General features: G+C 43.0%; 4 protein-coding genes across 7 annotated transcripts; 2 read left to right on the top strand and 2 right to left on the bottom strand.

The window, feature by feature from the left end:
* Positions 1–88: 88 nt before the first annotated feature.
* On the bottom strand, positions 89–3,150 carry LOC109465276 (cyclin-O-like). The gene is made up of 6 exons (XM_019762455.1): positions 2,887–3,150; positions 2,374–2,586; positions 1,964–2,155; positions 1,529–1,609; positions 955–1,184; positions 89–646 (listed from the first exon to the last, which is right to left on the bottom strand). Exons 1-6 carry the CDS (start codon positions 2,977–2,979, stop codon positions 523–525), a joined length of 933 nt encoding a protein of 310 aa, XP_019618014.1. The 5' UTR covers positions 2,980–3,150; the 3' UTR covers positions 89–522.
* A 1,141-nt stretch (positions 3,151–4,291) lies between these two features.
* Positions 4,292–7,135, top strand: LOC109465270. Its single transcript, XM_019762446.1, has 2 exons — positions 4,292–4,719; positions 6,226–7,135. The coding sequence occupies exons 1-2, from the start codon at positions 4,459–4,461 to the stop codon at positions 7,111–7,113; spliced, it is 1,149 nt and encodes a 382-aa protein (XP_019618005.1). The 5' UTR covers positions 4,292–4,458; the 3' UTR covers positions 7,114–7,135.
* Positions 7,136–8,141: 1,006 nt separating this feature from the next.
* Positions 8,142–10,005, bottom strand: LOC109465271. 2 transcript variants are annotated; one of them, XM_019762448.1, is made up of 3 exons: positions 9,894–10,005; positions 9,523–9,584; positions 8,142–9,313 (listed from the first exon to the last, which is right to left on the bottom strand). In XM_019762448.1, the coding sequence occupies exons 2-3, from the start codon at positions 9,575–9,577 to the stop codon at positions 8,223–8,225; spliced, it is 1,146 nt and encodes a 381-aa protein (XP_019618007.1). In that variant the 5' UTR covers positions 9,578–9,584; positions 9,894–10,005; the 3' UTR covers positions 8,142–8,222. The 2 variants fall into 2 exon arrangements, with proteins under 2 accessions (XP_019618007.1, XP_019618006.1); XM_019762447.1 differs by lacking the exon at positions 9,894–10,005 and having other exon boundaries at positions 9,523–9,726.
* Positions 10,006–13,174: 3,169 nt separating this feature from the next.
* On the top strand, positions 13,175–16,923 carry LOC109465278 (oxidoreductase HTATIP2-like). Of its 3 annotated transcripts, none has more exons than XM_019762458.1 (7): positions 13,175–13,270; positions 13,797–13,885; positions 14,335–14,524; positions 14,908–15,027; positions 15,325–15,462; positions 15,756–15,817; positions 15,966–16,923. In XM_019762458.1, the coding sequence occupies exons 2-7, from the start codon at positions 13,809–13,811 to the stop codon at positions 16,177–16,179; spliced, it is 801 nt and encodes a 266-aa protein (XP_019618017.1). In that variant the 5' UTR covers positions 13,175–13,270; positions 13,797–13,808; the 3' UTR covers positions 16,180–16,923. The 3 variants fall into 3 exon arrangements, with proteins under 3 accessions (XP_019618017.1, XP_019618016.1, XP_019618018.1); XM_019762457.1 differs by having other exon boundaries at positions 13,235–13,270; positions 13,797–14,121; XM_019762459.1 differs by lacking the exon at positions 13,175–13,270 and having other exon boundaries at positions 13,738–14,036.
* Positions 16,924–18,882: the final 1,959 nt, after the last annotated feature.

Consider the following 18,882-nt stretch of genomic DNA (forward strand, 5'->3'; position numbering starts at 1 on the left):
ACTCAACAATTTATTTGTCAAGATAAGAAAAGACTTGCTTCATACAATCAAGGAGTGATGAAAGCTCCTTGATACAATACATACCATGACACAATGGTTGTCTCATATTCATAATTTCATTTCTTTTAAAATAGCAGCATAGCATATAGATTTTATGTACAATTTCACGATATTCTCACAATTTTCCAACTACTCTCAACATTTTATACATCACATCACATTACATTAAGTATTGCACTTTGTGAATTCATCTGAACAACATTTTTGTCAACAACAAAGACGTCATACCAGCATGAATACGAAATAATCTTACACAATGACAGTACAATATACGGTACACCACAATGTTAAAATGCATCTTTCAGATACAACTCGGATCAAATCGAGATTATGATAACACCATTGAGAAGTGGATTTTGCGAACGTTCACATTGTTCCATCCAAAGTTGTTCAGTATCACCTCAGAAAACGTGTGGTAAGTACGATGAGAGCAGCCATGTTGAATGTGCCGGAGGTCAGAGTTCACTGGTGGTACTGCTGGTAACACGCCATGAGAAGGTCCGGGAGGGGGAGGCTGTCCATCATCGTCATCAGCACCAGCTGCAGGTCCAGAATGCACCTGTCTACACCTGGGCAGGTGTTCATCCTGGGGGGGGGGGCATAACAGGTGTCAGTCAAATCAACATTACATGCAAGACTATCTGTGGCATGCAGTCAACAGTCTTGTAATGCTATCCAGGCCTTGCAATGTTTTTGTTAACCTTTAGTATGCTGAAATAGCCATCTGGCTATCATTGTCAATAGTTTGTGGTTAGGCAACAAGGAGAAGGTTGAACAATATTTCTCATGGAAACCACAAGAATAAATGACATGACTACATCAGCAATGCAGTGCAAAACACAAAGTTATTCCTATCACCTTAAATGATGGACAGGTGTATTTTGTCATAGTTACCTAGTGTTACTGTTAACGAGACTCGCGGCCAAGTTGAGCGCTGCGAGAGCGAGGCTGGAGGGAGCGTGCTGACAGATGACGTAATCCTGCAGCGACGTCACCAGCAGGTGTCTGGCCAGACAGCTGGTCAGCTGGTCGTACTGCCCGTGCGCTGCCAGGTGCTCCAGGAACAGGATGGAGGTGGGGACGGTCAGGTGGAAACCAAGCGTACTCAGGACTCGTCTCTCCAGCTGTGCAACAGAAAACAGGTGTCACAACTCAGTAACAAGAATTAAACTGCAAGTGCATTTAAGGATAGAGAGCTAAACTTGTGTTTTTTTAGTATTCTACATGTTTTGAATGGATATGGGCCACAAGTCTGAGGTAAAAAAATAGGTGAGAGATATGTTTCATTTCTACCTGCTATTTGCCCACTTGCCCTTGACTGTAATGTCACATTCTCATATCTTATGTTTGTATCAAGCCTCCATTTATCATGTCAACGATTTGAATGATTTTACACAATACAAGGAATTGTATGGAGAACAAGCATATTGCAGATGTATGGAGAACAAGACTCGGGTTGAATACTGACCATTCTGAGCTGCCCACGTGTGTACTGCCCTTCATCACACAACTCTACAATCTCCTCAGCACACAGGGGGTGGACTTCCTCCTGTAAATACATAGTGGGAAAAATCAGGTACATGTCTAGGGAAAACACACATGGGGCTCGTCTTGCAATTTTCTAAATGAAGTTGCTGTTTGAAAGGAATCTGTCAGGGGGTATTTTTAGTAATTTTTTTCCGTAGACCTGGGCCTACACATAAAAGCACCATAGTTTCATTCAAAACCCACCGAACAGCAATCAAACACATACCTGAAATGGTAACTTACATCCTATATGCTTCAACACTTGCTGCACACTTACGTTGTTAGATTGGTCACTATGATTTTGAGATCAAAAGTATGTAAATGTTTCGTCATAAGCAAATTGGCCATACAGTTAAATTTACAATTCTCAACTCACCATTTTGGCGGCGATGAAAAGCGCAGTGGCCCCAAGAAGCTGTAGGCAGTCCAGTCCGAGTGGTGTCACGGCCAGGAAACGGTCCAAGATGTTGACTGCAAGGAACAGCGTTTCCGGTAGGAGGCGCGGTCGCACGGTCTGACACACCTGCGTCAACCATCGCACCAGCAGGCCTCGCATCTCAGGTGTGATCTGTAACAACGGGATAGGAATTCATTTATGCCAAACATTCATAGCTCATCTGATCACGGACTTTATAAAATCGTATCGGAATTATATTGAGTAGAATTATATGCCATTTAAGAGAAATAAAACAGATAACGTGTATAAACAAATATACATGTATGGACTGGACTCGCCGAAAACACAGAAGCAAATAAACTGGAAAAATTTAAAGAACGTTCTATTACCTGAGGTTGGTTGTTGAGGAACTGGACGGGATGGAACTTCACTTCGTTGCTCTTCATCATCAGAAACCACTCGTTCAGGTAAGTCGGGTCCGCAGGGGCCAGCGACACCGGGCTGTCCACGACCATCTGGTCGGGCACACTCCACTTGGGCGCCGCAGCCGCACTGGGGAAGGCATCGGTGCATCCATGCATTGGACTGACATCGTAGATGTCCTGGAAAAGTACAAATTATTATTACAAGAGATTACACGAGAACCCATCAAGTAAACAATTCTTTTAATCATTCCATTTAATCGCAGAATTGCACGTTACATGTAAGTATGAAACACATAATTAATTCTAATCAAGACTATAAATCGATTAATATAATCTGCTGCTTGGGCTTGCGATCGGACTGATCTGTACAAGAACATTGTGGTAAACCTTTGATCGTTGGCCACGATGAACAATGATTTATATACAGTATTTAGGAATCCGATCGTAATGTACAAGTGCCGATTGTCGACCACGTACCTCGCAATGATCTGAGTCCGATGTCTCTCCGTCACTGCCACGCCGGGATGGGAACTTCAGGGCAGGCTTCATGGCGATCGCAGACGGAAACATTGTAATCAGAGTGTCGTAAAACAATCAACGAAGTACCTAAGCTTCTCAGAATATTGGACGATCTCGAGATGTTGTCAAATCCACGAGGAATGGTAAGGATCCATCGAAAATGTTCCGATTTATACCTGAAAAAGCAGACGGCTCAGTCTGGCAGACGATCGTCCTGTCTCGCCAGCATGTTTCCCGCCAAATCGCACGGGTTTGTCCTGGGTTCTGATTGGTTGGTTGGATAATTGCCGACAGACACACCTGGACGGTCTCTGTCTGGATAATCTCAAGTCTGCTCTCTGATTGGTCAATCGCATAATGCAATCATCAGGTGGCGAGACTCTGCGCATTCCTGCACGTACAACAAATGTTACAGAAGCGGTGGTTGCTTATTCCTTTACAAAGACTGGAGCTGGCCAGTCCAAATTTGTGTTGGAATCTACAGTTAAACATTGGCTCAGAATAATTTCGACCAACACAGATGAACTTAAAAGCAAAAATTAAGAGTGATAATGAGGAGAATTGCTTGAAAACTATAAGAAGTTTGGAGACCCTCCCCATTGCCATATATGGAATCATTACCACATATAGAAATCGCTCTTTCATCTTCAAGCAGATGTTTGGAGAAGATGTGACGGTTTTCTCCGTTCAAACATGACACCATGCGACAGCGTCCTCTAGCGGTTAAGGTATAAAACGCAGGTCTCTCCACACCACCGTCAATGAATGGAGAGGGGGATGAGGAGGTGATTTCTCCTCTGTTCTAGTCGAACTGTCCACATTGAGGTAGAACCGGTTATCCTTTGCTCCTACCGGAGGGAAGTGGGACAACTGTGTATAAATACATAGTCACAATTCCTCCGTTATTTTATGTACCGGCAGGTCTAGAAAAAACTATCTGACCGAATTCGAAGCCTCATTACCGGTACCGGCTTCCATGATGTTATCATTGACGATCTTTCTGGGGGTCGATTTTACATGTGTATTGTTAAGCTTCGCTGACTTGCCAGCTCATGTAGCATAAGTCCTACATACATTATGTTGTATGTGTCTCGAGTCTTTGATAGCAATCATGTTAATGGCGCCTCCAACAGATAAACCACAGACTGACATTTGCAATTACGTCACACAAATCTGAAGGATATGGGCTATCTAACGGCAGTTAGATTTTCTGTTGACATGACGCTCCGTTATTTGTCTCAATAACAACACGACCGCGCTGCGGTCTACAAATAATTTACCCTGTACAAACACTGTGCCTTTTATATTAAGGGCGGTTCATTTGTCTTGTGTCAGAACTGGTCTTTATGGGCCTATGGCAACACTAATGCTTAGCCAGTGGGACGGTAATAGGTGGTTTTAGAGCAGCAGTTTTTCTGTTGGGGTTTGGATTCCCTTGTGAGTGTGTAGCGGTTTGGTTTGGATACCGTCAAACCTCAAGGCACAGCGCTTTGGGTCACTGACTTGTCACTGTAACACGTCAGTCTAAAGATGGCGGTTCGGGCGCCCATGTCAGACGACATGTCGGCATCGTCGGGACCGATAGGACTGGTGAACGATACCACGAGTCGGACACTCGAGGTCGCATTCAACGTTCTGAGTGGCCTCTTCAAACACATGCGGTCCAACAGGAAGTTTCGGGACTGCTACGAACAGGGGACGAACGTTGCCGACCTTGTCCGAGTCGTGACGCCGAATGTTCTACAGTGCCGGCTGCCTTTGGACATCGGCAAAGACTGGGACGATTTTGAGGTGAACAAGTCATTTTTTTCACAGCTATGTTTCATGCAATTTTCTTGTGAAGTATACATTTTCCTATTATTTGTACAGAGATAAATGCTCACATTGTTCAAAGATTACCACTCCCATCACGGACAAGAAGCTATTTTGTCCTAGACCTTTGTGTTATCTATTATCTGTGTCAGTCTTTGAATCGTTCAAAGGATGTAGTTTCGCTCCAGAAGTACCCAATTCAATTACTCAATTGGTGCGTTTAGTGATACACAATAGTGTACCTGTGGAAAATGTTACATCGTTTCCTCAGATAACAAGAACCCTAAAGACACGATTGTTTACTGGCACGGACAAAATTAGAAAACCCTTGTGGGAAACAAAAACAACTGTATATTGTTTCACAATTGCGACTTGTTTAAAATTTGTCGGAAGCTGTCTTAATCTAATTTTCGCAAATCCGAATGAATTACGCGACAGTTTCAATACATTGTGGTCTTTGTTTTCCCATTGCAGTAGTACTGGCATTTGATTGAATTAACAATCTGACCTCAATAGCGTATGAAGATTTTTATCACGGAGTCCGAAGGAGACGAATGGATAAAACTATATATCATACATCGCATGTTGATAAGATATTTCTGCCTTATTATAAGATATGTTTGATGCACATGTATTTTTAGCTTATTATCTGGCTGTGCTCCAAAGAATCATCGGAAATATCATAGCGTTACGTTCCTAAAATATATACTTGTAAGGTTGTAATATTTGTTTCTGCATACCCCACAGAAACAAACTGATATTCACACGACCCTCATATGCTACTAAGCACCAGTTGACATTAAAAAACGATCTCCTTCTAAAAGGTTTCTTTTCTTCCGTTACGCTGTCACTGGGGAGAAAGCCCGCATAACATAGCAACGGAAGGACGTGAATACCTGGCTAGATCAAAAGATCTTTCAGCATTTTATTTCTTAAAAGGTGAAAGGTGCACTGTGCGTTAATGGCAAAACAAGGCGACTGTTAGCAAGGTGTTTTGCTAACACTGGTGGGGTATTTGATTTGGGTGGTAAGTCAACATTTGGGTTGTTAAGGACGAATGGGATTATATGCAGAAGGTTATAATGAGAACGGTTGAACTAGTACTGTTGTACACGACTTTGTAACACAAGATGACGGGTAGACTTTCACAGCAAACCTAATAAATCATCAAGTGTACAACAGGTATTTTTCACGATAGCTTGTTAGAATGTGTATCTAAACAAAAGATAAAATAACGAATGGAGGATTGGGTTTTACAAAACAACGAAGAGATTGAGATATGATTTTTAGAATAAAGTGTGTGTGGGCGGGGGGGAGGCTTGCGAAAGAAAAGGCATGAACAAAGCAGACATTGTTAAATCGTTAGATTTTGATGCCTTCTGTTCAATGTGACTAGGTTGTAGAGGCCTGCATTGTCATGTTGTACACTAAGTTTGTAAGTTTGGGTTTGTTCTTGATCCAAAATATTTTCGTTTGGCTCTTTAGGTTTGGACCAGCCGAGACCAAGCCAGCATTCCCGCCAACCAGGTCCTGTACAAAGTCGCCGAGAACCGGCCCAAACCGGCTCGATGGACGACGTTCCTTGACGTGGAGCGTTACCTCAACCCGTTAAAGATCTACACATGGCTGTTTGGTATTGTGTCGTCAGCAGTACAGCATCTCAAACTGAACTTACAGTCCGATCTACGCTGGGTACGAGACGGTGACGTGCCCAGGCTGCCCTGGTCCCGAGTCGTTGACGTCATGGTGCGACAGAAGAGACCAGTGGTGATGTTGTTGATAGAACGTTACGGCGACTTTCCTACCATCACAGTTGAACTCATCACGTCTCTGACGTGTTACGGTTGGCCGGACAGCGCCGTCCCCCTGAACAGACTACCGCTGAGGATGAAGCACGAAGTAGAGAGAAACGTCATCGTTTGGCACATGGAAGCCAGGCATTATCCTGGCGTGACGTCTTCGTCGAAGGTCGGAGACGCGTCGGAGATGATCGAGGGGCGGAAATGGGCGATCTCGACCGACCTGATCGAGGACCGGCTCACCAAAAGCACCCTGCCCATGTGGGACTCCGTCATGCTACAGGTCAACCCCGCTGTCATCATGGCGCATGCGCAGATCGTGGATGAGATCTGCTTTTTGCCACAGAACGTGATTCGCGCTTGCGTTCTGTGGGAAGACACTGACCTGACCGCCGATGACGTCGACGATGACGTTGACGTAAACGTGGGCAGCGCGCATGACTCCTGGCGTCATGAAGGAGAACAACTCCAAAACCACCTGACGGAAAGGTATAACGGTAACCATGCCAACCACAGCGGCCCTCCCAACTCCTTGACTCGCGTGGATCTGGGGTTTCTGAGAGCCAGCAGATGAACGTGCGCGTGCGCAGTGAGTGGGGCCGCAGCGGGTTCGTCGCCCGGGTGGAGGGCCGCAGTGCTCCATGGGAGACCCGCGAGGACTCCTGGGAAGACGGCCTGCTGTGTGTGGAGGGGCCGTGGCAGGGGGTGCTAGCCCGGCTGCACAGGTGCATGAAGACCCGCTTCTGCCGGAGCTTCCTCTTTCCTGACGCCAACCTGCTGGCCGATCTGACCGACGCACAGATATCTGACGTGTCTGCCAACTTTTACACACTCCTCAGACACCTGGGCAGACTCTCGGCACAGAAAGACGACTACTAACGACGATTATCCATTCCCGGCCTATCTGTTCCTCTAGAGTTATATAGTTGACGCACTTCAGAGATAGACTTTTACTGATAATCCAGTTTCCTCCTCACTTGTTTGGCATGTTTTCCCAAGATTGTGTTCGATGCTACCGTTTGTATGTGTATGTTGTGAATGCATGAATTGACAATTTTCTGCACATGTTCTACTTTGAATAGCATTAATATATTTGTCTCAGACATTGCAATTGGATGTTTGATTCTATGTAATTTAAAGTACATGTAGTATAATATAGTTAAATTGGAAACGACGAGTGATGTGATATCTTCACATGTATTATGGTTGCAAAGTTAACTTACTTTGATTTGATATCACACGGCAATAGTAACGTAACATAACAAGAATGAAATAGTTGATTCAAAGGTCTTGTTGTAGCTTTTAATAACCTTTTCTCACCCGTTTTTGTCGTACTTTTGCTCTTGATTCAATAGCAATGAGAGCATTTGTTTTTCTCCATTTTGTCTTTGCGATTATATGGTGACCATTTCCATTTGTGTCATAATAAACTAAGTACATATTGCTTACCCTTTGCCCATGTGTACCGTGCAAAACATCGAAATATGCTTACATATATATACCTTTCTGTATCTTTTATCGTACAAAAGTGCAAAAAAATATATATTTACAGTTTGTGTTCATTACTTTCGTTTTGTCATGTGCGGTTAATAAAAACATACAGAACGTGCATTCGCATATTCCATATCGTCTCCTAAGATGATCTTTCTCTATCTATATATGAATTGTGGTCCAATGTACAGTCTAAAGAGACATGGTGACCGGAAACTGGGCCCTTAACAAACGTGTCCTTTCCTGTTCGCTCGCTAGGAGGCTCTCCACCTTACCCGTCATGCTCGCCAGTCTGGAGGCGGGCACGTCCCTCAGCACGTTCACGTCATCCAGGTAGAAATGCGGGAGGTTCTGCCTCTTCAGGTAACCGTGCAGCAGCCGTAACATCTCCATGAAGCAGCCGGCGAAGCTGTAGGCGTGCCAGTCGTCCTCGTCGATGTGCTGGTCGAACATGTGCATCAGAACTGTCTTCATAGTGTAATCCGACAGGTGGCGCAACATCGCGTCCTTACGGAAGGCGTGTTTCATGACTTGTAGTACTTTGACTCTTCGGCCGCCGTCGGCTTGAGACAAATACCTCACGACTTTGCCTTCCTCCACGCAGTAGCACCTTCTCCAGTAGTAGTCTGAGAGTGTGTAGTCCGGGTCGTCTCTGTACGATATCGCCACCAGAAATGGCTCGAGCTGGTCTACCGTGCCTAACGCGGGAAGCAGACGAATTGTGACGCCGTCTTCCGTACTTAGTCGAACACCGACTCTCTCTCCTCCGAGTGCGTTACGGCAGTCTGGGTGAATGATGACGTTTGGTAGCGCCGTTTCTTCTAGCGCCTTTAGAACTATTTTCTGTAGCCGCTTTGTTACTTTGATAGGTGAGATGTATCCTTCCCCGGTGCGACACCCCGACCAAGTGTCCTTCCCGGCGTTCTTAGAACCTCTCCGAGAACGGACGCAAACGTAATCCGTCGCCGGTCGGCGCGTCTCGGAGCACTTCGGGCCAAGTCGGAAAGGCACGACGACGTCGAATTCGTCGGGAATACCGTTTTTCATTCCGTCGTATCCGCTTCCGACACACACAAAATCCCCTATTGTCATACTGTATTCGTTTTCTTGCACAAGTGGACTCAAAGTTCCCAAAACATTGGCGACGCTTTGTCGGACACTTAGAATCGCGCTACACGGGATCTCAAGTTTGCTCTTATAGTACGTGCGAATGTATTGGTCAAGATGTGACTCACTGTCCGTTCTTCTGATTGGTCGTTTTGTCAGGATACCAAGTGACGTTGCTACAGAAAAATTAAATAAAAGTAAACAATCATAAACGGAATATCAATAACTACTCGGAAAATGACTACACATATCGTATTAAAGTCATAATTAGACCCTCAGAGATGTTAGACCCTAGACACTGTCTTCTGCAATACTCTGCAATATTGCGTTACTGAAGTAGACTGATTTCTGGGTCAAGTACACTTGAAGATAGGTATATACTTACATGTCCTCTTCTTGACGGAGGATGGCTTGTCCCAAAACCGGACCTTCGTCGCCATGGTGACTCTAAAACAACATTTCACATTTCAATGAATTCTGTACATTCAGGAAATAACAAGTACATTTCACTACTTCAAAACATTCACTACTTCAAAACATTTCACTACTTCAAAACTCTTACTCTAGCAAACATTACTTTTGCTGTTGGATCATGTTTTGCGATGAAAAAGTACCATTAACGATTTCGATTATAAATGAATATTCAGCCTGTTCTTCCGACATTTCCATACACAGAGCTAATGAAAGAAAGGAAGCAACTGGAAAAACAAATATATACCTACTTCCCCCCGCAAAAGAAAAACACAAACTTCCAACCGTTATAAAGTCCAAATGTACCAAACAGCTTTAGCAACACACAATGCACTAGGACTGCAAAAAAGAAAATTTTCCAGTTCGCAGCCCGAGAAAAATCCACCATCCAGCAGTCTCCAGCTTAGTCAAAAACTGCTACAGTAACTGTTTTCAGTGGTCTCCATGGTTAAGGCACTCCTACTTAATGAAGTTAAGGGTTGTTTTGGGAACTTAGTAATTACCAGGGCGCGGACCGAGGAGTAGCCCATAATCGAACAACGAGGACCTTTTTGTGCCCCTCGCTTTTGACATAATCCAATCAAGCATACCCAAGCCCTGCACTTTCAAAAGAAGTATTGTGTTAACAAGGTGTGGTGGTGACTTCATTCAAAAATTACACGTCGAATCACGCAATCTCTTTAATTCATAAAAACGCAGTCAAAATTTTATGATTGATCAATATCCCCATTTTCTCGTGACATCAAAATAGGTGGTCTGTTGGCTTTGAACTGATTTTATTGAGCGTCGTGATGTGAATAAATGTTGTGTGGACAGGTGCGCTGGAAGCTATGTTGACTCTGTAGCAACAGTCGTTTTGAGTCGACTGATAAAACGGAGCCTACACTATCCCAACAGGAGGAAATCCCTCCACAAATGTGAAGACTTTGTATCCATAGCAACGTTTAAAGAACAGTACTTAAGCGACATCAGAAGATTTAGTGCACCCTATAACGGTAATCTGTGCAGCCAGTGCGACCGGTATCCACAATAGCTTTGTGTCAACTTAGATCTTAGAAGAAAAATAAATAGAATCACAGCGGTACATAATTTCCCTAAACCACTACTTATGGGGAAAGACTCACGCAAACGTTGACTGCTTTTTCAGGCCAAGGCTTTGTGACAGAAATGCTAAGTCCATTTGTGTGCACACAAAAAACAGAAGGGAACCTTCCGTTGTGAGTTATGGAACATTGCAAGAGTTTAGAGATGGGTGATTCGAGTGGAAGGTTTAGACCTAAGGACGATGTGGAAATGTTATTGTTTAGTTAATATGCTTTGTTATTTGTACATCTTCATCAGTTGCGACGTTCAGAACTAATGTGGTAGTACTACTAATGATCATTGTAAAGTAAGGACCAAGCGGTATCCAACGAAGACAAAGAAGAGCTTACATAAAGTCTGCTACTAAGGTTATACATTACTATCTATATTCGTCGGTTTTAAGAGCTGCTACTAGAACGACCAACTCGCTGTTCGTTCGTCCACACTTGAATATTGAAATATCATTATGTGATTCTTCTAAAATGGTGCCTTTCCTTGTATAGAAAGGCCAGTTATTTCAGAGTAGTTCAACAACCAGTGGGTTTAAATCGGACGTTTTGGTGACCGTATGCCACCTTCTTCAGAACAACAATCAGTGTGGATAGTTTTTACTCTGGGATGAAAGCTCCTTGGTAAAAACCCAGCTGGTTGTTGAATGAAGAGCCTTCCGAATTAACGCTGTCATTCTTCAGTTTACTCGTACATGTATCTCGCCACACGGACTTGTACGGTGGGAGGGTGGGGGTCGTCTCAATGTTACTCTGAAAGGTCAAAAAGATCTCCACCTTTACAAACCACGGTCACACCGTGCCAACATCAATAGCAACTATATAAGCAGAACCTACCTTTCTTTTCCATGAGTCTTCCTTCGCTTCGACACCAGCTGCGACATCCTGAAATCCAACAACAAGCCCGTCAACAGCTGCTAAACCTCCCGTACGCGTCCTGCGTGTTTTCTGACCTGTAAGTGTGTTAGGTGCAACAGATTTGATGGTCGATAGACTTCTAAAAGGTTATGCTTCCCTAATCGTACACAAAAGGTCAGGATACCTGGCTATGAAGGAGGAAACCGGATCCCGGATGGAGTATGTGAGGAGCCTGGTTAGTGCATGCGCGTACTGATTATAGTAAAGTCTTTCTTGCCTTTAGTTTTGCAGCCAACCGATGTAGTGTACGTAGTGTGTGTAAATAAACGTTATTGTTGTTGTTCAACAAACAGGTATGTCGAAAGATGATTCTGCGGTATACGTATTTATTTAGGTCACGCCTAGTAACTCAATTTGAAGGTCAGAAAAACCCTCTCAACTTCGTGTTCAATATGTTTCCAAAGTTTTGCCCGTGCCTCTATGATTTAAACAAGAAAGACTGTTATTTTCTGTCAGTAGTTTTCAAAGTGTGACCTAGATGATAGCCCACCCTATTCTATAATGATTACTATCAAGAACTTGCAAAGCAACTTTTGCTCAGGCAGCCGTAGCTATAGACCTGTGTATTGGTGGGAATTCGAAATTCAAATACCGGTACACATTGTACACATATACGGAGTAATACAGTCCTTTTCAAATATATTTCTTTACCGAAAGGGTTACGTTGTTAAAATCTTGTCGCATATAGCTATATGTATGTACCTAATTTCCCAGTAGTGTTCTAACACAGGGACGACACACATATATAGCGTTGCCTAGTCGCACTTCGTGGGAGATTTTTATCCATTGCAAAGACACCCTTGACATAACCACCTGCTCCAAAAGTTGTTTTCCTTTCTTGGGAGAACAACTGAGAAGCACAAGAAGGACTGTCGTCCACTCTTGCACAGGTGCCTGAAACGGGTAAGAAGTACCCCGTCACCGCCCCCCCCAAAAAAATCACAATCTGGTATTACCTGTTAAGTCTTGTGGTCCTTCTTCAAACACTGTATTTTTCAGGACTGCCGCAGTGATGCGCTACAGCACCATATGTCGCTGTGCAACTAAAGGAAACCATGATGGTTTCAGAGCCTAGGTCACTGCATCCTGTCTCGGCCAAAACGATCGCGAAGTCGACATGTAACTTACGATTTTAAGTCAGCACAGTGCAGCCTTTCTGAAGTTGTCATAGCTCCGCTGGTGATGTTGTCGGTGAAATTTTACGCGATAAGCAATCTTGTTTGCTCGACAAAAAAACGCGGGCGCAGCGCTTTGTTGACTGCCGGGGTATCGTTGACTTCTTGTATTGACTAAACATGACTAAGGTTTTTGATACCGTGGTTGTTTTTCGTGGGCCGCAAATGATCGACGCCGTATTGCAAAGTTATCCTCCCTCAGCAACCACTGAGTAACTACTGAAAGTCGATAACCTATTAATTGGTAAACGAAGTATAACCGATTATTTTGAACTTGGATATCGACGCACGGATAAACTTGAACAGGTGCAAAGAAGATTGTTGCTTACATGTATACAACTACCGCTAGATGTCGCTTTTGCGCTATCACTAACCCCAGGCAACTTTCACTTCCGGATTGCACACATGACCCTTCTGGACAATACGTCACTTATGACTGACTTGGCAGTTTGACAAAAAGCGATTGTTGAACGAAAAGGTTTGTTTTTAGCTCATCCTTCATTTGCGTTAATTCCTTTTAATTTTATCTTTGTCGACATTATTATGGCCAACTGGAGTTTTATATACGTATACCTTACATGTAATTGTGTGTGTTTTAAGAATTCAATTTGTTTTCAGATTTGATTTGGCAGAGTGTCGTTTTCATGTTCATGGAAATTAAGACCAACTGTGAGGCTGAACAAGACAAAACTAGAATCTAGATTTAGTCTAGCTATAGATTTTAGCAAAAGCTGTGGGGTTGCTTTAGCCACTGAGGGAAAACTCAGAATTGTCGCAGGGGTGGTTGAGTGTAGCTAAATTTAGTTCTCAAGTTCTTTTATATTGGCAATTGTCATCCTCTGTCAATTTTCTCTCGTGTAGTACTACTCTTTGCCGTGCATTTTGGTCTCCTTTTGTAACATTTTAACAGATTATCCATCCCATCCCATACCCATACTGATCCTTCCATAATTGAGTTGACCTAGTTATAGTATTATTGAAAGCAGCCATTTTGTCTGTTCTAGGAACGCCAGGAAATGCTCCTGTGCCGCTCCCTCCTGTTCAGAGTTTCTGCGTGTAGAGTGAGAACGCCGTGCAGAACTACGTGTGCGAGGTTAGTCCGCTAACGCGCGCGCTGGAAGGATTGATTTATCTCCAATATTTACAGGAAACTCTAGAGGCCGACGAGAACACTTTGAACTGGGTCACACACTGCAGTTCGGGGACCAATCGCTAGATGGTGACGGTCAAGGTTGGCGTTACAGGTGTGATAAGTGTTGTGGTGATTCTCATTGGAGTTTTCCTTGCTTGGTTGGAGTACGGTACAACTGGGGAAGAGGAATACTGGAGGTGACTAAATATATCCTTTACTGCACTTGAATTGAATTTAGAAAACTAAGATATTGTCTCAGGACCTGCCAACATTAGACTGTTCTGTAGTGTTTTTTGAAATCATTTTCATTTAAGTGCTTTCTAATATGTATACTGAAGATATACATTGTATGAATATCATATTATGTTTATTGTCAGTTTCTGATTGTGCTAAATGTTACCTCACTCCAGAATGGCAACCGCAGCTATGCAAACTGATGAGGAGTTTATTGCAACCAATCAGAGTGCTTTCATGGTTGGAGCTACAGGAGAAACTGGAAAGCACATTTTGGAGGAGCTGACTAACCGGAAGCTCTTCCAGACCATCACTCTGATTGGTCGAAGAGAGGTCACATATGAAGGGGAGAAGTACCAGTCCATTGTAATTATACATCATTTTTTCAAACATTGTTTAATCTTGAATCTATGTTAAAGAATGAGTTTCATTAATTCACGAATATTAGTTCATTCAAGTTACTACAAAGCGTACAACTGCCATTTGCTTTAACACAGTCATTTTGGAGGCACTTATTTTTAGCTAGGGGTATTGCATGCAAGAGAAAATGAATGACAAGTTAAAGATTAGGGAAGATTGAGATTGAGGAAAGATTAGCATTTACGATTAGAAAAAGACTCCTAGGGAAATTGTCTTAAGAGTACCTGGCAGAATTATCAAATATCTGACCACAGTGTCTTTCACCAAACTGTATTGAGATGAACCCAAAAGTTTGGAAATGGGGGGAGAATGACATGTTTGTGTAACAGGTCCAAAAGGTTGTAGACTTTGACAACTTGGACAGCCATGCTGATGTCTTTAAGAACCATGATGTGGGCTTCATCTGTCTTGGAGCCAGAGCTGGAAACACAGGAGTAACCAGCAACCTGGTAAGTCATGTACTGTCAATGGTGGAAAGTTTTGAAACTTCAGTACTGAATTGATATGTCTCCTGACAGCCTTTTCAAAGAGACGTACATTGTTGTTTATAACATCTTTAGGTATGCAGTGAAAGCACATTTCAGTAGTTCTTTTCTCAGAAATTGCTAACTTTAGACATGAAAAATGTAACTCAATATATAGATGTCACTGATGCATCATATTTCAGTGCTTTGTTGACGAAGGTTAGACTTCTGGGTACACAATAAAATCAATTTCAGTGTTGAATGTTGTCTTTTGTACTCTAGCCTGCCCTGAGGAAAGTTGACCATGACTATGTGATAAAATCTGCTGAGCTGGCCAAGGCCGGGGGATGTCGCCATCTTGTCCTGTTGTCAGCCATGAAGGCCAGCAAGGATGCCTCCCACCCGTACTCCAAAATCAAAGTAAGTGTACAGTCAGGCAGTAACACTCACACACGAGTGCAGTGCACCTCAAATGTCAGTCTATCATATGTTACAGTACAAAATGTCAAACCTGTACTTGTGGCTGTTGTAAACACTTTCCTGTGGTCCCTACGGTTATAATACTAATAGTAACTTTTCCCATTAATCCAAGCTATAAGAGATCATGAGTTTACAATGAAGTCTAGGCCATTTTAGCTGTAGATCTCACCAGTTCTGGTTGTCTGGTTTGTGTGTCTTCCTGAATAAACTGCAGTACATGTTTTGTCTGACAGGGGGAGGTGGAGGAAGAAGCAAAAGCCTTCGGCTTTGACAGGCTGTCCATTTTCCAACCAGCGTAAGTTCAAAGTTTGGTCCTTTTCTTTAACATTTCAGCAGTAATAGTTATACTTTTGCTGCATTAAGTAATCCAACACAATAAATGATCAAAAGTTTTAACTTTAAACAATATATGATCCTAATCGCATATATTTTCTGTATGTTAGGGTCATCATGGTTGACAGGAAAGATGAGACCAGGGTTGGGGAGTGGTTTCTGAAGAAGGCTCTGGCACCGGTCGCTTTCTTCTTTCCAACCGCCCTCACGGTTCCCATAGCAACACTCGCCAGGGCGATGGTAAACACGGCCCTGACGCCAAAGGACCAGGATGTAGAGGTTCTGGACAACAAGGCTATTCATCGTATGGGGGGCAAAAAGTAGCAACTTTTCTGACAACTTAGCATTGGAAGATTTGTATTATGGTGAATAGGATTACTGGTTATATAATTAATATAATATAGAACTACACAGCACTGAAATGGTGAAACCTTTGATAGGGCAAGTTGTTTCTGCCATATATTTTTCTTCTCATGTTTTTGGTAGCTTGTGTTTTGCAGCTTGAAGGGGTAGTGCAGTATGGTGCAATCAATGTATGATGAACAATCCTGACAAAATACTTTTTAAGGTCTACTTAATCCTACTTTACAAACCTGTCTGCATTATTCTATATTCAAATCTACAATCTACAATCTAACTATGGTGCAAATATGACATTGGCAGAGGCAAGAGATATGGAACACTTGTCTTCTATATTTGACTTGTACAGAATGAGAAATGTTGAAAAAAATCTAACATCTTCATTCTTGTAATATTAAGCTTTAGCATTCTAAAGGGACCATATTTCACCAAGAAAGAATATACAAAGAAATAAACCTATCACGTGCAATTGTTAATTGGTCTTTGTATAACTTTGATATATACATATTTAACATTACAAATCAGTTAAACTCTATTTCTGTGTGGCCTTTATACAGTGGATATGTTCACACCTACAATGTTAGAAATATTTAAATTCATTTCTTCAAACATTAATCCATCATTGTACTACACTAGAACATTTTCTGTATCTGCAATGAAGTATACAGATAAGTCATTACAAACAAATAAAGGGATAATTGAGCAAAATTTTGCACAGTACATGCAGTAGTGTGTTCTATATTAAAAGGGAGTATACAAGATTATACGTGCCAAGGGAAGGTCTTTCAGCACTAGGGAAAGGGATGGTGAAGGATAGTACAGGGAATGGGGAGAGTACAGTTTAGTACAAGGTGGGGAAGGAGCTTCAGCACCAGGGAAAGGGATGGTACAGGATACTACAGGGTGGGGAAGGAGCTTCAGCACCAAGGAAAGGGATGGTACAGGATACTACAAGGTGGGGGACGGCACTTCAGCACCAAGGAAAGCGAGAGTACACAGTAGTCTAGGGTGAGGGAAGGCTGGGGAGAGTACAGTATAGTACTGGGTGGGGAGGGTATTTCAGCACTAAGGCCGGGACAGGCATAGTACAGTATAGGGTGGGGAAGGTCCAGTACTTACATTAAACAATACATATAGAATACAACACGGTGTATGCCGTATCGCCCGAGGTACCAGCCCGACCGCGCGTCGGATCGCCCGACGGCCGAAGGCCGGAGGGAGATCCGATCCGCGGGAGGGCTGGGACCGAGGGTGATGCGGAATACACCGTGTTGTATTTTATTTATGTCATACCCATCCAAGAAAACGCGCCTTTCAATGCGAAATGAGCGAAAATTTGGTGTCCCTAAACCCAAAAAATGCGACAACATCAATTCCAACGTCCGAATTTTGTATTCGAATTTCGAAATCGGTGCACGCGGTTAGGCCGAAACGCGTTCGAATCGTTCCACGGAACATTTGGAAGGCCCGGGCCGTACGCGTTAAGAACCCCCGGGCCGTACCGCTAGTTATCACACGGGCCGGAACACCCGTATCGAACGTGATCGCGGCCCAGGTAGGACATAAAAAACAAAACAACTGGTAGCTGAAGTCAGGTATGATTTAGTCCACACTTGGGCTAAATACTTTGACGACGATAACTTGTTTTGTTATTGGAATCAACCATATTTAACATAGATACATTCTTGCTTAAGCTTTTTGACCTGTGAATTTGGTCTTTGTTATCATTTTTGGATAAGAAATCATCCTTAGCAGTGTTAATGAGTACATTTTGATATGACAGCTTTTGATGATTTTCATTCTTTGAGGTTTTGGGTTTGCGTAGAGCCCAGTACTTAATGTTAGTCTGCCATCTGCCCACCTGTTTTGGATTGTTATATAAAGGCATGGGCTGTGTTTTAGCCATTGCAGCTCCCTTTGGTCTGGTATCTTTGCATACATCTCTGTGCATGGCTGCTACAGACATGCCATAGAATCTAACATTTGTGTTCTTGTGTGAGCTTGTCCTGTTTCGTGGCAGTGTTCCATACAGCTTTGCCTTCCTTTCATGTGCAGCTATTATGTGATACTGTGGGCCTTGTGTGATTTGAGGGGCTGTGCCGTGGAATGAATGTTTGTCACCTTGCCTGGTTGGTGAAGGAAGGGCCACCTTAGCTGCAGCAGTGTAAAGTGTTCCTGTATTATCCTGTACTTTGTTAGATGGCAGAGTCACATGTAGTGTCAGAGGGTAGGACAGGGGTCGTATTGTGGAATTTTGGTAGTTGAAGTACTCATCTGGGATCTCCCAGTATTGATGTAGTGACGCTGGCCGTGTGGTCTTGTAGTTGAAGTAGCTGTCCGGAATGTACCAGTAATTGTTAGGACTCTCTGGTGAAGTATTTTGGTAGTTGTAGTACTGGTCAGAAATCTCACTGTATTGCTGCACATTGTCTGCATGTGACATTTGATATGGTTCAGTCACTTCAGTGGCTGTAAGAATAATGACATTTGGTCCACGTATCATCCAGTGTTTCAGGGGGAAGGCAGACTGTAAACCTGCTTGATTTTCCTGTGAACAACAGCGCTGTCTTCTTGTAATGGAACTTACAAGCACTATTATTATCAGAATGACAACAGTTAACATTGAAATCACTCCTACATTTAAGGATATGCCTTTCTTTGGCTGTT

Source organism: Branchiostoma belcheri, unplaced genomic scaffold, assembly GCF_001625305.1.
Source record: "Branchiostoma belcheri isolate BF01 breed outbred unplaced genomic scaffold, Haploidv18h27 scaffold15, whole genome shotgun sequence".
Taxonomy (NCBI): Eukaryota; Metazoa; Chordata; class Leptocardii; order Amphioxiformes; family Branchiostomatidae; genus Branchiostoma; species Branchiostoma belcheri.

What these genes read in the sequence shown, in the direction of transcription:
- LOC109465270 (XM_019762446.1), top strand. Translation starts at nt 4,459, where the DNA reads ATGGCGGTTCGGGCGCCCATGTCAGACGACATGTCGGCATCGTCGGGA. An exon ending in AAGACTGGGACGATTTTGAG is followed by an intron (nt 4,720 to 6,225) that starts GTGAACAAGTCA and finishes TTGGCTCTTTAG; the next exon opens with GTTTGGACCAGCCGAGACCA.
- LOC109465271 (XM_019762448.1), bottom strand. Translation starts at nt 9,577, where the DNA reads ATGGCGACGAAGGTCCGGTTTTGGGACAAGCCATCCTCCGTCAAGAAG. An exon ending in CTCCGTCAAGAAGAGGACAT is followed by an intron (nt 9,314 to 9,522) that starts GTAAGTATATAC and finishes ATTTTTCTGTAG; the next exon opens with CAACGTCACTTGGTATCCTG.
- LOC109465276 (XM_019762455.1), bottom strand. Translation starts at nt 2,979, where the DNA reads ATGTTTCCGTCTGCGATCGCCATGAAGCCTGCCCTGAAGTTCCCATCC. An exon ending in TCCTCAACAACCAACCTCAG is followed by an intron (nt 2,156 to 2,373) that starts GTAATAGAACGT and finishes CCGTTGTTACAG; the next exon opens with ATCACACCTGAGATGCGAGG. An exon ending in CTCGTTAACAGTAACACTAG is followed by an intron (nt 647 to 954) that starts GTAACTATGACA and finishes CCCCCCCCCCAG; the next exon opens with GATGAACACCTGCCCAGGTG.
- LOC109465278 (XM_019762457.1), top strand. Translation starts at nt 14,009, where the DNA reads ATGGTGACGGTCAAGGTTGGCGTTACAGGTGTGATAAGTGTTGTGGTG. An exon ending in GGGAGAAGTACCAGTCCATT is followed by an intron (nt 14,525 to 14,907) that starts GTAATTATACAT and finishes TTTGTGTAACAG; the next exon opens with GTCCAAAAGGTTGTAGACTT. An exon ending in ACCCGTACTCCAAAATCAAA is followed by an intron (nt 15,463 to 15,755) that starts GTAAGTGTACAG and finishes TTTGTCTGACAG; the next exon opens with GGGGAGGTGGAGGAAGAAGC.